The sequence below is a fragment of the Piliocolobus tephrosceles genome, chromosome 9 (assembly GCF_002776525.5).
Source record: "Piliocolobus tephrosceles isolate RC106 chromosome 9, ASM277652v3, whole genome shotgun sequence".
In the NCBI taxonomy this organism is placed as follows: Eukaryota; Metazoa; Chordata; class Mammalia; order Primates; family Cercopithecidae; genus Piliocolobus; species Piliocolobus tephrosceles.
The window spans coordinates 66,109,550-66,126,206 of NC_045442.1; the positions used below are offsets into that span (position 1 = coordinate 66,109,550).

General features: G+C 52.2%; 1 protein-coding gene across 16 annotated transcripts in view; it reads left to right on the plus strand.

The window, feature by feature from the left end:
- Positions 1-16,657, plus strand: part of COL13A1 (collagen type XIII alpha 1 chain) — a 157,387-nt gene that overhangs the window by 94,083 nt on the left and 46,647 nt on the right. For 12 of the 16 annotated variants that reach the window (XM_031936230.1, XM_023204772.2, XM_031936232.1 and 9 more), the window contains 4 exons: positions 2,403-2,468; positions 6,422-6,529; positions 8,603-8,629; positions 9,449-9,484. In XM_031936230.1, the coding sequence (XP_031792090.1) occupies positions 2,403-2,468; positions 6,422-6,529; positions 8,603-8,629; positions 9,449-9,484 (237 nt within the window). Of the gene's footprint in view, positions 1-1,181; positions 1,239-2,402; positions 2,469-6,421; positions 6,530-8,602; positions 8,630-9,448; positions 9,485-16,657 lie in introns of all 16 variants that reach the window. The other 4 variants (XM_023204770.2, XM_023204773.2, XM_023204775.2 and 1 more) reach the window with 2 other exon arrangements.

Consider the following 16,657-nt stretch of genomic DNA (forward strand, 5'->3'; position numbering starts at 1 on the left):
GTTAGGAATCTTCAAACTTGTGTTCTAGCAGCAGGGTCGATCTTGGGACAGGGGAGAGCAAGATACGCACAGCTTCCTCCAGCAGGAGCCCCAGTGAGCTAGGCCCAGAAAAAAAAATGCCCCTCATTTTGTGGATTGGCCTCGTTGCTCCCAGACCTGGACAGCAGAGATGGAGGATGAGCCTCTTTAGGCGTCTCTCTCCTCTGTCATGTGCCCCATGGTGCTCAGCTTCCCTGGCTGCCCACCCCTGCCAGGCAGGTCCGGCTGATGGGATTTTGGGAGTGGAGACAGACATAAGCCGGAGCTCAGCATCAGCTTGACTCTAGAAGGCAGTCAGGAGGGCCATGCTAGCAGGGCCCAGCATCTGCCCAGACCCTCAGGAGGCTGGAAGGCAGACCTGAGGTCTGGGTTCCTGGGCCAGGGAACCACTGTGAGTCTGGTACATGAGAGGCCGTGATGGGTTTAAGGCTGCGGCGGTGCTAGGCCGGAGCTGAGGAAGGCAGGCCAGCAGCAGCGCAGTCAGAGCCAGCCCGTCAGCGGCATGTGCTCCAGGGATGCAGGGGCCCTTGTGTTCCGGCCAGCTTGATCCTGATACAATAATAGAAGGTCAGCTGTGTTTATTTGAAACGATAGGTTCACAGGATTGTTATGTTACCCGAAAGAAAGACAACATCCCCCAGCACAAAAGACAACACAACTGCAGACGCTTTGGTAGTGTGTCACCGTCCTCAGTGAGCGCTTGGGGTGGGGCGGGAGCAGGGCTCTCTGCTCCTCAGCCCAACACAAGGAAAGGGAAGGGCACAGTGACAGAAGGCTGCAGAAGACCCCTGGCCACAGGGTGCAGTGAAGCCTGGCCTCATGACGGTGGCATTCTGGGGAACATGTCAGGCATGGGGTAGGGGAGTAGATTTGGGGTCCCAGCTGAGGGGGAGAGCAAGTTTATTTAGAAGAGGGTAGAAAATCAGGGGGCTTCTAGAGATCTGTTGGCTTTCCAAGGGGTGGCAGGTCTTGAGGCCTGGAAGACACCAAGAGATCCAGGTGGCCCCTCCTTCACTCCAGCCTGTGGCTTCCCCAGGGAGGGAGAGGAGTGGGGTGGGGAGGCGGGGAGCTGGTGTCTGTGGGCTCTCCCATCACGGTCCCTGTCACCCTGTCTCTGCCACCTCCATCCCCTCCCAAACTAGGAGTGCCTAAGCAGCATGCCAGCAGCTCTGCGCTCCAGCCAGATAATTGCCCTGAAGGTTTGTAGGTTCTGGAAGGTCTCTGGGCCCCTCTCCACTGAGAGGCTTCCTGAACATACAGCCCAACATTGCACATCCCCAGGCCCCGGCAGCGGGAGTGGGTGGAGGTCTGTGTGTGACTACTGTCCAAGAAGGCAGCAGCTGTGACCTGGAAAGGCCACACTTGGGCTCCCGATCCCCAGCTGGGTGCATTCACAGCCCAAACAGCTCCTGGTTCTTAACACTCATCCCAGGAGTCTCGTGTGATTTAAGTACTTTCAAAAACAAGCGGCTGATGACAGTATATGCCATCTTTGTTTTCACATGGGCTCTAAGGGCCTCCTAAAACCATGGGTTGCTCAGCTTCAATGGGTAGAGGGACTAGAAGCTGCAAGAATTTACAGAAATGAAAATCACATTAGATAATATGACTGCAAGTTGCCTCCTGCAAAAACGTGGTTGAGCGCTCTGGAGATATCTTTGCCCAGCCTCTATTTTCCAGGCCCTGCAGCCCCAGGGTGAGCCCTCAGCAGCACTTAGCATGTGCCCACACTGGCCGCACCCTCAGCCAGCTCAACTCCCGGGGAGCTGGGCTTGGCACTGTCCTTGACCACCCTCCCCAGATGCGCTGACACCAGCCTTTCTTGCTCAACCAAAAAAAGAACCCACCAGCCGCACACCAGCCCAACTTCAAGTACCAATTTCACGGGCCCAGTGGTTCCCTGGCCAGAATCTCTGAGTTGGCTCCCTTCTGTCCACCAAGCAGGGATGGGTGGGGCTGGCAGTGCAATTTTGGGCTGCATGTCCAGCAGCCTCTGCAGCCCAGCATGGCCACGGAGGGCAAGCCTGGCCATGGGGGGCCATTGTCCCATTCCGGGGGCTGCTGGTCAACACCCCAAACTCCGACTTGGAGGCCGAGGCCGGGTGTGGACTGAGGGCCACAACTCCTCCCAAGGGACGGCTGTGCCATCCAAGGGCAAGCTCCGCTCTGCACCCTCAAGCCATGAGAGTGCCCTGTCCACTCCTTCCCTCCCACTCCTCATGTGCACGCTAATCTCTCTTCTCTCTTCCTCTGCTCCGGTCCCTCTTGGCCGCCCTGCCCTCCTGGCGCCTTTTGGCATCGATCTGAATACCTGTGATCTTTGGCCTTTGCCCTCTGGCCCTCCAACTCATCTTTCTCCTCAGCTGCTGCCTCTCCTCAATTCAGTGCGACTGGCTCCACCCCCGGTCATAAAAAGGCGGACGTTCCAGGTAGACACCTCCCGTTTGTCCAGACCATGTGTAGCTTTCCCGAGGGGCCTGGCAAGCCTGCTGGGGCTGCGGACAAAGCCAGAACCTCACTCTAATTCAGCAAAATTAAATTAGACAAAAATAGGCCCGTGTATACCATAGACATGGAAATACACAACACGCAGGCCCCAGGAGACCCACAACTATCACCACACAATGATTACTCACAACAGCCACCAACAAAAGCTGTCAGTGTGTGCCAGGCACCCTGTTACCCAGTTCGCAGGCCTGCTTATATTTCATTCACCAACAGTTTTATGAATCAGGCATGATCATCCTTATTTCACAGATGAGGAAATCAAGGTTCAGAGAAGTTAACCAAGTTGCCAAGGTCACACAGCCAGCACATTGCAGAGCAGGGATTTGTACCCAGTCTCTCTGCCTGTTACTAGCTGTGTGATCTGGGGAAAGTCACTCGACCTCTCTGTGTCCCAGCTTTCTCATCTATAAAATAAGGATAATAACAGTGTCTATTTCACAGGGCTGTTGTTGATATGTAAAGCACTTGGAATAGTTCCTGGCACAGTTTAAGAGAGATAATTGTTAGCTGTTATTATTACTATTATTCATATTTTGGAGATAAGGATGAGGCTCGGAGAAGTGAATTGATTTGCCCAAGGTTATACTAACAGTAAGAAGCAGAGTTGAAACTGGCCTTGAAGCAGAATTGAAATTGAAGTCAGGTCTTCAGATCCCACATCCGGGGCTCTCTCAGCTGGACCTACCTCCTCTCTGCTTAGAAATGCAGACTCCTTAGCATCTGATCCCTGGTAACCTGAGTTTGGGGAGCAAGGGAATTTGTGGAGGGAATGTAGTCCACAACCCACATGGTGAGCAAGTGCTTCCTTCTTCCTGCCTTCCTAACCCAAGGAGGCTGGGATAGGAGCAGATCACAAAGAACAAAGACATCTGGCCTCTGCTCTTCAAGAGATCACAGCTTGATTCCAGGCCAGGTGGCCCGTGGCTGCCCCCGTGCTCCTCACCTTTCTCATGCTGCACTGGGTCCCCCGCCTGGCACAGGGATGCTAGCAGTGGAGGGCTCTGAGCCGCTTTCTACAAGCCTGACTATAGAGCCTTGAGCAACCATCCGGCCTGACTCAGGAGTCAGGAGCCCAAGGGCCTGGATGTTCAGGCACCTGATTGAACAAGGCTGAAAAATCCCTCCAATTAACGGCTAAAAATACAGAGGGATATGTGACTCCAGTGCCACCCAAGCCTACAGGCCACATATCACATTATGCCTGGCCAAATCCTCGAGAGCCTCCATGTGCCCGAGCACTCACCGGAGCCTGGCTACTCAGAAGGCCCACTAGCAGCTCAGAAGCACCAGGCCCACCTCTGTCACCCACCCCAGCCTGTGCCAGACCCCATTCCAGGAGAGCTGAGTCCACACTCTCAGAATAGCCATTCTCCTGGACCCCAACAGCGACCTCCCTCCCGACCTTAGTTGTATCAGCTGTTCTTTGTTGAGCCCTCGCTGGGTTCCAGGCATTGTTGTGAGAATTCTATGCAAATTATCTCGTGCATTCCCCCCAAGAGCCACCTCATTATCCCCCGCTTTGCAAAGGAAGAAATCGAGAGGGGTGCAGGATCCCATCCAGGCCACTGCATGTTACTGTCTCCTTTTCAAGAGCAAGAGGTGGTTAAGCCAGAACTTTTTGTGCTACCCTGACCTGGTTGCCAAAGTAGAGAAAGAAGAGGAGGCACCTCTGAGCTGCCTGCTGCAGATTCTGCCTTCAGAATCAGGTTTTTGTATGCTCTCAGCCACTATGGGACATAAAAATGCTTGTCCATTTTCTATCAATAAGCCAGTATTGATTTTACAGACTCTGCAAGCCGCTTAAACATCAGGACTAAGATTCACTGAAAAAGGAAGCTTTATATGAGATACGACGTGCTTGGCAGATGGTGCTGGAGGTCATTTCCAACATGCAGAAAGAGTAGACAGTGAGCCCTTTTTGCTGGGGGCTTACTTGGAAAGAATAGGAAGAGTCTGCAGTTCCAACTTTGGGTCCTGGCGCCACCCTGAATTCCCATGTGACTTTGATCAGAGAATTCAACTTCTCGGAGTCTCAGTTTTCTCTTCTGTAACATAAGACTTGTGACGTTGTGAAGATTCTAGAATTTCACAGTCAGAAACGACCTCAGGAGTTTTCTTGAGACTAAGCCTGCCCCATCTCGTGAATGTAGAAAACCCATGAAAAATATAAACACACAAAGTACAGGATTCCGAGGAAGTTCTGGGACCCAAGCAGCGGAACCAGATTTAATGTGGTTGAAAAGGAGGCTGCACTGGTCCCCTCTTAAGGCCTGAGGCTTAGTGAAGCCTTTCTCGGTTCAGAAGAAACACTGACACCTGAGACTTATCAACAACCAACATGCAGCCAGGTGGGGGACCTGCAGTCATGGCAGCCGCCAAAGTGATTTCGGCACCTGCCTCCTCTGCCATGGACACCCTGAGCCCTAAAGTGGCTTCTCAGAGGGTGTGGCAGGATAGGGCCCAGGCCCCAGAGTGATGCTGCGAGATGCCATCCGCCCACAGGTTTTCCAGTCAAAAGATGGTGCAAGTAGGTCTTGCTGAAAGCTTACATTTCTCATTCCCAGGTTGTGCTCTCCTATTTATCACCACCACTTCCCTCTAGTTTGCAGCAAGCATCATCAGCTGCCTTCCTCACATGGGGAAGCAGGAGTCCCGGTGTGTCATAGGGGCTTGCTGAGATCCTCTGAGAAAGGTGGGCCGGCCTGGAACTCTGGCCGCCTGCATCCCCCAGCCTCTACCCTGGAGCTCCCACACCTGCCAGGAGGTTCTGCTTCAGCCCATCTGCAGGAATGGGCCCCTCCTCACAAGAGCTAAGCCTAGATTGATCCCAGAGAGGTCATTTAGAAAATAACAAACTAAGGAGCCAGGGTTGGTTTAGATCTAAGATGACTTTGTGTTGCCCCAGCCCTGAGATCTGGGTCACGTGCACTAGGCCGTCTCCTCCTCCTGGGGGAGCATGATGCTATCCCTACCTCCCTGGGCTCACAGTCCATCCCGTGGACAGGTATGTTGGGAAGGCTGGGCTCAGAACAGCCTCCCCACACAGCATAAAGCATTTCCACACAACTTCCAAACTCAATGAAACCAAAGATTGCAGGCTCAACTGCCCTCCAAGGCCAGGCAGATCCACCTAAGTAACAGAAGCAGGCTGTGTGTGAGAAGGGCTAGGAGGGAGAGGACAAAAGCAGCCAGAGAACTCAGGCCCCACTTAATAGGCAGCCACTCCTTGGACGTAGGAATGTGGGCCCAGCACAGCCAGGGTTCCCAGTGTTTCATCAGAAGCCACCAATTCAAATTTTTGTACGTAAAGTCTCTTGCTCCGTTGTTTAGTGAGCCAAACAAAATTCCATGGGCTTTGACCTAAGGATCCCATTTGATCCTCTGGGTCAGACAGTCAAAGACAGCAAAAAGCTGAGACAGGAAACGGGGGCTATTGTTTCCATTCTATGGCTGAGAGGCTGGGGCTTAGGGAGACCTGTGCCTCGCCACACAGGGAGGGTGACACAGGCAGGCCCAGGCTGAAGATTCAGGCTATCTGGCCAGGCTGGGAGCAGACCCTTGGCTGGGCCAGGGGCTGTCTCCCACCTGCTCCTCTGCCTCTGCCCCCACAGAATGTCTCTCCGCAGCCAGTCCTCTTTGGAAGCCCCACCTTCAGGGATCTAACATCTTGGCATTCTTCTCACTGCCACCAGCCACTGCATGTCATCACCACTACCACAGCATCCTCACCATCATGCCACCCTCTCCTCCCCCACCACCACTGCCTTCCCAGCAGAAATCACAGCAGGCCTTCACCGGGTGCATGGCCTGAGGGTGGGGGCCGCTCTGCAGCTCTGGGGGCCTTCCCTCTGACATTCGTTTCCATGAACCTCAGGGTGAACAGAGCCAAGCCAGCATCCAAGGTCCACCAGGGCCCCCAGGCCCCCCTGGACCAAGTGGACCTCTGGGGCACCCAGGACTGCCAGGACCCATGGGGCCACCCGTAAGTATTCCCTTCCTCTCTCCTTCAAGACTTGTCCCAAGAACTCTCTGGAAACCTCCAAACCTTGAATAGGCAGTGGGTCCCCTACAAAAAGCCGAAATGCCTTGGCAGGGCCATTGGATGTGGGCGAACCACGCAAGGGGCTATTCATCCCCAACACACTCACCACTCGTTGCACTCTGGCTCTGAAACACAGCCTGGGCCATGTCCCCTGCCTTCCAGGGAGGAGACCGCCAACGACCTGCCCCGTTCCCAGCCCCAGCAGAGAGGAATTTGGAAAGAGAATTCCCAAGGGCACCTCTGATGGTTATCCCTGAGCCCCTTAGGAAAACCTGAGTCAGGGGCAGTGGGTTTTGAAGGAGGTAGTGAGGGGTCATCTGGCACCCCAATGAACAAGAGTTCCAGGGGTGTGTGCAGGTTTCACACTGCTGGGCCACCTGCCAGCTGAGCTGAAGGCCCAGTCAGCCAAGAGCCCTGTGCCAAGCCTGAGGATGCATCAAGCCTGCAGGGCCTGCAGGGCCACTACCTGGAGGACTCCAGAGAGGCCAACTGGCACCCCTCCAGCCTGGACCACATTCAAGTGACAGGTCAAGCCCAGTGGTCACCAAGTCACCCATGTTCAAGCCCTGGCTAAGACTCCACTCTTTTTCAGCCCAATTTATACAACAAAGCCCAAGGACAGAATAATTCAGTGGGTACCTGGACTTCAGAGAAAACGGGTGTTCCTCCCACCCATACGACTAATGTTATTGGAGAGGCAGGTAAAGGGCAAAATGCTTTTTAAATAATGTTTTTCCCATGTGATAGAGAAACCAAAACAAAACCTGTTTTTCCTTCTTATGACAAAAGCACCATAAATTCATTGTGAAAAGAATGGAACATAGACAAAGAAACATAATGTTTGTGCGCATCTCTGATAGTTTTGCTGGAATAGACTCCCAGAGGTGGAGTCCCAGAGGCCAGGATGTCCCCAACAAATAGCACTCTGTGTGTATGGCCACATTCTAGATGGCCTGGTTGCATGTCTGGGCCCCTTGGCTGCCCAGCTTTCAATCTTGAAGCTTGTAATAGGGTCTCCCTGGGCTGGGCCATAGCTATGGCCGAACAGGGCACCCACCTTGGCTGGGAAGGCCAGCACAATGACCCCTGCAACGCTTGACCCCTACAATGAATTTTTAATTTTTCCACAATTTCTCCCCAGCACCCCACAGAGGAGGATTAGTCTTATTTCCACCAGTTTTTAGATGGGAAAACCTGAAAGGAAGGGAAACTTAGGAAACAGAACCAAACTAAGGCAAGAAAACCAAAAAGTACTCAGAATTCACTTTTTGCTGACCACTGCCCTTTCCACCCACCCCCCTCCTAACACTTCGGGCTCTCACTCACTGAACCCAAGCCAGGTGGTTTTCTTTGTTAGATTGTTTATAACAACAACAAACAAAAAAAGAAAACCAGAGAGCATGTTTCTTAAACCAATTGCAACAGACCAGACTCAGGCATCATGGCTTTCTCCAGCCCACGTTTGCTGTCCACACCTACACCCAAGGCTGCGGTGGAGCCAGCCTTCCCTGGCTTCTCCCTCGACTCACACCACCTCACTGTGGCCAGCTGCCATGCCCACGGCACCCTAGGCAGAAGGAGACAGAGGGCTCCTCCGCCGGCAGGCAGGACCAAGGGCAAAACCAAGGCTCTGCTGGGCAAGGCTGGCTTTCTAGGGAGGGGTTCCAATTAGGAGGTGGGTGAATGAGGATCTGGACCAAACCACACTGTCAATTTAGCATGATGCCGCTGACCTACTTTCCATGGGCGAGCACAGCAGAGTTGCCCACGGCGCCCACATGGCTGCAAAGAGGGACATAAGCCTGTTATCCCCACGTGCCCTCAGCAGGTTTCAGATCGCCTTCTGGGATCCGCTACAGCTGTTGGCTAGCATGCCTATTCTCTTGCCATAGCTACTGGGGGCTACTCTGCCCCTAGGCTCTATTGTAAGTATGGCTAGCCCCAACCATTTACCAGTGGAAACCAGCTCTACTCACCACTTTTTTTTTTTTTTTTTTTTTTTTGCTTTCACAGGGCTTACCTGGGCCTCCAGGACCAAAGGTGAGTGTCCTTCTGGGTGATGTGTTGAACAGGTGGGAGAATTCCCTGCAGGAGGGAGGGGGAGGCAGCACAGAAGGTGACTGAGGCAGGAGCAGAGAGGGATCTCAGCTGAGAGATGGATCAAGCTTGACCCACTTCCAAAACACCACCCTCCTCTTAGGAACTAATTTGGTTCCAACAAGAATTTCACTTCTCGTGTGCCCAGGCCAATGAAGCAAGTGCTACGGGCCTGCATTGAAGGCACAGTCCATCCTCTGAGGAGCATAGTGTCTAGCTGGAAACTCTTAGCTCATGCCCAGAACACCGTCACAATATCCAAATAAAATAGTGTTTTATAAGGTGTCAGAATGGGAAGAGACCTCTGGGGTCATCCAGTCTCCAGAGAACCCTCACCCAGAAGCCCACAATGTCAAACAGGCTCTCCCTTTGAAGCTGGGGACCCTGGGGCTCTGGGGACAAGAAGATGCCAAGCACTGATTGTGCCCAACTGTTTTATACATGCAGAAGCTGAGAGCCCTGGGGGAAAGTGGCTTGTCCATGTTCAGTGGAATCAGGTCTCCTGGGTCCCTACCCAAGTGACTCTTCCCACCATTCCTCAGCCTCTGCAAAGTGGAGCTGGTTCTCAAGAGTAGAACAATCTGTGTTGGCCTCAGAGGAAGCTAAGAGCTGTTGCTCCTAGGAAACCTGGAGATGAGTGTTGAAGGGGCAGGGGGGCTTGGAGTAATTGAGAGGGAGAGGGATGGTATTGCGTGGGGAACAGCACAAGTCAAAGTTTGGCAGTGGGAAAACCTCTTTAATGGCCCTCTCTTTGTTCCCCAGGGAGACCCAGGGATCCAGGGCTACCACGGCCGGAAGGTAAGATGGAGGGGAAGGATCCAAGTGGGGCAGGACTTTGGACAAATCAGTGGCCTACTGGACCTCAGACCCAAGAGGGTCTCTCCCTTCCAACCTAGATGGCTGTGCCTGTACAGAGGCAGGCCAGGTTCTCACTGGCCCCCCGAGGGCCTGATAAGTGGGAGCCAGATTACTGGGATCCAGCTAGGCAGAGTTCTTTCTGTGCTGAGCAAGGATGTAGGACATGGAGGGGTCCAGCTCTCATGGGCCAGAGAGTCAGAAGCACTCCTGCACAAATAACCCCAGTGAAGGCAGACTTTATTAAGTGCTACTGTCACAAGGCACGGCGTGATTAAAGGAGGTGGAGAGACAAATTTCAGATTAAGAGAAGTTTGGGAAATATCCTGGGAGAAGACAGCCTGAGAACTCAACCTTGATGAATGGGTGGATGTATCAGTTATCTCTTGCTGCGTAACAAACCATTCCAAGTTTGCTGACTCTCTGTCACAATTCTGTGGATTGACAGTCTGGGAATTCTGCTATTCTCACCTGGGCTCACTCATGCAGTCACACCAAATGACAGATAGAAGGGTGGGAGGGGACGAGATGGCCCCATTCACATGTCTGGTGCTCAGTGCTGGCTGTGGGCTGGGGGCTCCTGTTCTCCACATGGCCTCTTATCCTCCAGGAAGCTAGACAGACTTTCTTACAGCACAGCAGATCCAGGGCAGCATTCAAAGTGGGCAGGTCCCAGTGCATAAAGACTTGTCACGTATCTGCTTGTATCACATTTTCTAATGTCTTATTGGTGTGGGAAGAGTCTTAGGCTCTACTTCTTCATTGGAGGAGTAGAAAGCATTTGTGGCCTCATTTTTTGGTTTTTTTGTTTTTGTTGTTTTTTGTTTTTGAGACAGAGTCTCACTCTGTCACCAGGTTGGAGTGCAGTGGTGTGATCTCAGCTCACTGCAAAACCCGCCTCCCAGGTTCAAGTGATTCTCCTGCCTCAGCCTCCTGAGTAGCTGGGACTACAGGTGCGTACCACCACGCCCAGTTAAATTTTGTATTTTTGGTAGAGACGGGGTTTCACCATGTTGGCCAGGATGGTCTCAATCTCTTGACCTCGTGATCCTCCCACCTCAGCCTCCCAAAATGCTGGGATTACAGGCATGAGCCACCGCACCCGGTTGTGGCCATTTTTAATCTACCACTGTGGGCCTTCAACCAGAAAATATGAATGGAAACAATATTTTAGATAGGTAAACAATTTGAGCAAAGACCCAGAAGCAGTCGTTACAATAACTATAATAGCAATAATAGTTTTATGGCAGTCACTACTTACTGAACACATACTATGGTCCAGGCACTGTCTTTCAACACAAACTGCATTATTTCTAGCCCTAAAAGCACTCTGTGAGGTTGGTATGACTATTCTCCTATTTTAAAAATAAGAAAACTGTGTCTTAGTCCGTTTCATGTTACTATAACAGAACACCACAGACTGGGTAATTTATAAAGACAAGAAACTTATTTCTTACCATTGTGGAGGCTGGGAAGCCCACAGTCAAGGGGCCCATATCTGGTGAGGACCTTCTTGTTGTGTCATCCCGTGGTGGACAGTGGAAGGGCAGGAGAGGGCGAGAGAACACGAGCAAGAGAAGGCTGGGCTTGCTTTTACAACAAGCCCACTCTCGCAATCACATACCCACTCCCACAATAACTAACCCACTTCCATGATAACTAACCCACTCCCACAATAACTAACCCATTTCCATGATAACCAACCTACTCCTATAATAACTAACCCACTTCCACGATAACTAACCCACTCCCACAATAACTAACCCAATTCCATGATAACCAACCCATTCCCACAATAACTAACCCACTTCCATGATAACCAACCCACTCCCACAATAACTAACCCACTCTCACAATAACTAAACCACTCCCGTGATAACTAGCCCACTCCTGCAATGACAAACCCACTCCCACGATAACTAATCCACTCCCGCAATAACCCACTCTTACAATAACTAATTCACTCCCACAATAACTAACCCGTGACAACTCCCACTCCCACGACAGCGACATTAATTTATTCATGAGGACAGAGCTGTCATAATCTAATCACCTTCTAAAGGTGCCACCTCTCAACACTGTTGCACTGGGGATTAAGTTTCCAACACAAGAGCTATAGGGGACACATTCAAACTACAGCACTGGAGCTTGTCCAAAGTCTCCTGGCTCATAAGTGGCAGAGCAGGAGTTCAGTTCCAGGTCTGGGTCCTTCCCATGGTACCACCTGCTGTAAAGAGCGCAACCCTGCCCTCCAGACCCTGGCTGGGAAGCTGCTAGAGCCTTCCAAGAGGAGAAAAGAGGCAGGAAGGAAAGGCAGCAGCAGGAGAGGGGCAGAAATGTTGGGAGGGGAAGAATCACTCCCTGCAAAGCACATTCCTCGCACACTGCAGTCAGGAGGTTGCCATAACCACATGGCTTTATGGGTGCCTGGTGAATGAAATGGCAAGACCTGAGAGATCTTTAATTAGTTCTACATAAACTAAGACATTTGTATTGTATCAGGAAGTGGAAATCAGCCCCCGCAGTTGCCTCTATCCACTCACACAGACTCATAAAATTTACTGCCTCCTGGTGCAACACGGGGTCGGTTTTTCATTAGCAGCCGGGCCAGCTCTTTCAGGCTGTGAAGGAGTTGCGGGGCAGCAGAGGGTCTCCAGGCATCACGGCGATGCCCTTGGCTGGCATTATACCGTGACAGGTGTCTGAATTCTGCTGCAAACTGCAAGACTGATTCATCCAGAAAGGGGCATGGGGTCTGCTGTCCTGAATACGGAGAATCCTCTGCTTGGGGTTAGGGTGTCCTGATGCTAGAGGGCCCGTCCTGGAAGAGTGGCAATCCTAGACTCAGATTGTAGGAAGAAACATTTAACCCAGGCTACATTGAATTTGCAGAGAAGACCAGTGTAGCCCTGCTGATGGGGGAGCACTTCCTGTCCCCAGGACGCGGGAGATTTGCTCAGAGCCTCCCTGCTCTAGTGCGGAAGAAGGATCGTACTTCTTTTGCATGACTAGAAGTAGAGCAAGTGCCAATGAATAAACTCTACGAGAAGAGCAATTCCAGCTCCAGAAGAGGGAGCTTCCTAATCGCCAGATGCCTTGGGAAGGTGGGAGGGAGTTCTGGTCACCAGAGGTGTTCAATTAGAGGCTAGATAATGACTGGTCCAGGATGTGTTGAGAGAAATCTCTATATCAGCTGGAAGACTGGATTAAAATCCCTTCCAGCTCAGGGAAGTCATAGCTTCATGGGGACAGAGTTGGCTCCATACCCTTAAGAGAGGAGCAGCTCTGAGCCTTGAGCCCTGACCTTGAGAGGAGGCTCTGTCTCCTTGAACCTTCCTCCACGTCTTTTCTCCATCCACATCCAGGGCTTGTCAGAAGCATCCCCACTCCTAGGTCTCACGAAGCACTGAGGAGAAGACCCTTCCCCTTCGTGCTGGACTCTTGCCTCCCAACCATTCTTTCTCTGCCAAACCACCCTCTCTACTCTTCTCTAGTGGCCTCTTCTCATGGAATCTGGAGGGGCTGTGAGGCCATCATGCCCCATCACTGCCTCTCTGGGTCACTGGAAGGTTCCCATTGACTCCACCGCTCCCAACCTATCACTGAGTCTTTTCAGTAGGTGCCACTGGAGCCCCTAGCCTTGCAAAGCCAATAGCCCATGGCTGGTCTGGCCACCCTTTCCTCTGTGCTGGCCTTTATCTGCTGGGACCCTTATCTTGCCACCAACTCTCCACTGCCTCCAAGTCCACCAAAGGCCAGAGGGCTGGCACTGGGAACTATGACCAGCAGCAGATGGCCTGTCACCAAGGACTTGAGGTCATTCCTTGGGAGGCTACAAGTGCCTGTCCCATTGCCCCAGCCTCACTGAGACAGCAGATGTCTTGACGCCAGTGATCACCATGGTCAGGCAGAAGTTTGTTCCCCTCTGAATCTTGAGATGAAGTGACTTTTCATCTTTGGGCAGTGCAGCAATATTTCACATCTCTACTTTAGAAAGTTCATTTTTTCAAACTTATTCAGTTCTTACATGGCTCAGTGGTTAGAGCTCATTATCCAGATTGTATAAATGAGAGAGGTTAATACTTTGCCCAAGGTTGCACAGCTGGTAAACAGCCATGCTGGAATTAGAAACCAGGCCTCATCAGTCCAAGTCCTGTGGCCAGTCTGTCTTTGCACCCTGGTGCAGAAGTTGAATATCTGCTCAGGGGACTCACCCCAGGCTAAGCAAACTGCACAGACCAACCCTCCCAACCTCCGCCTACTAATGGTTTCTCTGGGATGTGGAGGGCTGTTCCCCCACCTCCCTTCTTTTGCCCATCAGTCCTCTCTTTAATTCTTTCCTTCATGCTGTGCTCTCTGCTTGGAGTAAGGCCCAGGGAGGAGGCACTAACATGAAGGGTGGCTTGGTCTCAGGGACTGGGAAGATGAGTTTGCCCTCCCCCGCCACCCTGGGGAGGAACAGTGCCAGCAGCTGGGGATGCCAAGCTGAGACAGGGGCCATGTGACTGCCTCTTGAGGTCAGGATGTGAGCGGGACCTGTGGGGTAGCCGATGGGCCCCCAACATGAGCTTCCTTGCTTCACCCCAGAGATCTGACCCACTTGGAGGGACAGACACCTTTCTGACACCGCAGGCTCTCAGCCTATGAAGTTTGCTAATGTCCACCACCACCCCCAGCAGCTGGACTGGGCCTGGCATCCTCTCAAAGGCCAGTCAGACCCACAAGGCAGGCTTCTCCACCAGTTCCTTGAGATAAAAGCCCAGTGTGGTCAGTGGCCCCTGTGCTGCCCCCATGCCCCAGTCGGGGCCAGCCCTCTCGCCTAGACACTGCAAGTATTGTTGTGCACCCATGTGGTATCTATTGGATCCAAATTTATGACACTGATCTACTTTAGATATGTTGCAAGATGCGAAGCGTGTTTAAAACATTACAACCTTGGCTCTCTGTCAAGAGGATTGACGAGTATTGTCAGATTGTATGTGGATCACAAAACCTGGTGAGAGCTTATCTCTAAGTACATCAGAGCTGGTCTGTTTGTCTCACTTTGGGGGCACGTTTGATGTCTGTGGTGGTCTGGATGTTAAGCCTCAGGGTTTGCATGAAGGACCATGACTGAAACACACATTCCCCTCTTTCAGGCTGTGGGTTTCAGACCAGAGGAGGAACATGAGGGCTTCAGGCTAGAGGTGCTTGCAACTGCCGCTACCCCTCCTGGAGGCCAGTGGGGCTCTCCAGAAACAGGGATGCCCTGGGGAGGAGATGGGATGGGCCCTATGATGAGATGGCTAGAGGGCTGGGGAAGGGCACGGGGACAGAAGCCCATCCACCCGGCCATCTCAGCCTTCATTCTGTGGCCGTGCTGGCCCTTCTCCTTGCTCCTTCTCAATCCTTCAGCCAAAGGGCATGAGGATTCTGATCTGCCAGCCGGAGCAAGGGCCCGTGTGGTGGACACATTTCTGTAGAATGATAACTCATGCAATTTTAACTACCTTACTGGCCTCTTCAACAAGCCAGGCTATGTACTAGGCACTTTGCATGCATGAACTTATTGAATCCTTGTAATGACCCTGTGAGGTAGGTTTCACTCAATTCCCTACTTATGGACGAGCATACTGAGGTTCACAGAGACCATTTTCCCCAAGGTCCACAGCTAGGAAATAGAGAAGCCAGGTCTGTGTGATCCCAAAGCCTTGCTCTGAATGACTTTACTATCTGCCTCTTAGCAGCCCTTAGGGATGCCATGATGATTTCCAGTAGACCTTCCCCCAGACCCCTCCATGAATGGAAGGAAAGGATGTGGTAGTTGAGCTGTTTTCGTTCTTGTAAGAGAAGGCTGGATTCAGGTCTTTCTCTGAGCCTCCAGGCTCTCTGGGAGCAGTGTCTGCAGAGTCCGCGACAGAGAACGGGGCGTACTTGGTGTGTTGCTCTTGCCAAAGAATTAAGGAAGTGGAGTACTTTGCCCACTGGCACTGACTCCACCCAAATGAGTCCCCCAGGGAGCTGGAATGGTTTCAGGACTCCCAGTAAAGCCTGGAGGAGGCAGCTTGCCCCAACCTTCCACGACAGCTATTCCTGAAACCTTCCTGCACCCCTCCTGCTCTCGTAGGACCTAAGTAGCCCATGCCGTTCCCACTCCCACTAAGTGCTCCGTGCAGATGGAAGCCATAGATGCAGGAGCCTGCTAGTGCGGGGACAGCATTTTCTTTGAAAGCTGTGAAATCCTAGTGGGGACATCCAGACTATTTGCATAAAAGATAAGAAAACTAAGATCTGGGCCTCTGATCTGAGACCTTGTGGAGACTAAAGCGACCCCAGCCCCCACCCTGAGCACTCTGGGCTCTGTTTTTCATGCACTCCAAAGTCCAAGATTAATTAGAGCTGACTTTTCTTTTTGGAACTAACTACAAAATCAACCGATCTCAAATTGAGATTACAAGCCAGCCGCCCTTCCAAAGCCCTGGCCTTCAATGGGGCACCCAACCCCGGTAATTCCCCGGATCACTTCCTGCCGGTCCTAATTACCAGAGGACCTGGAATTTCCGCAGTTCTGGTCCTCTCTGGTGTGGAAGCTGGCTGGGGCAGGGAAGCAGGAACTGAGCTGCCTTTTTCCCGGAAGGAAGACCTGAGAACTCTTTATAGGGAGAAAACCTTTAGCCCTCCACACCTGGCTTTTCTGGCCTGGGGAAAAGACCCTGGTCCAGGCTTCAGGCTTGAGCCATCCACCGACCACCATCCCTCCACCCCCTCCCTGCAAACTCCCCACACTCTCAGGCAGGCCTTCCTCCTCCGTTACAGAGAACAAAGAGCCTGTGCCATCAGATGCATTTGCTCAGGGCCTTCCAACCCAGACCTGGCTGCAGCAGAACCCAGGCCTAATCTTAGAGAACCTCATTTACTTCCCCGTGCTTCCCTGGCCTGACTTTGGCTGGGAGCTGACCTTAAAGCCCCCTTCCTTCCTCTAGACTGTGCTTTCTTGCCAAGTCCCTGCCCAGCTTGTTCAACAAACAGTAAATCGCCAATTAAGAGGCTACTCCCACAGGAGCAGAGCATGGCTGGTTTATGCTCCAAGGAGCTCACTTCCATTCCATCATCTCTGTAAAGGATGCATCCTCCCAC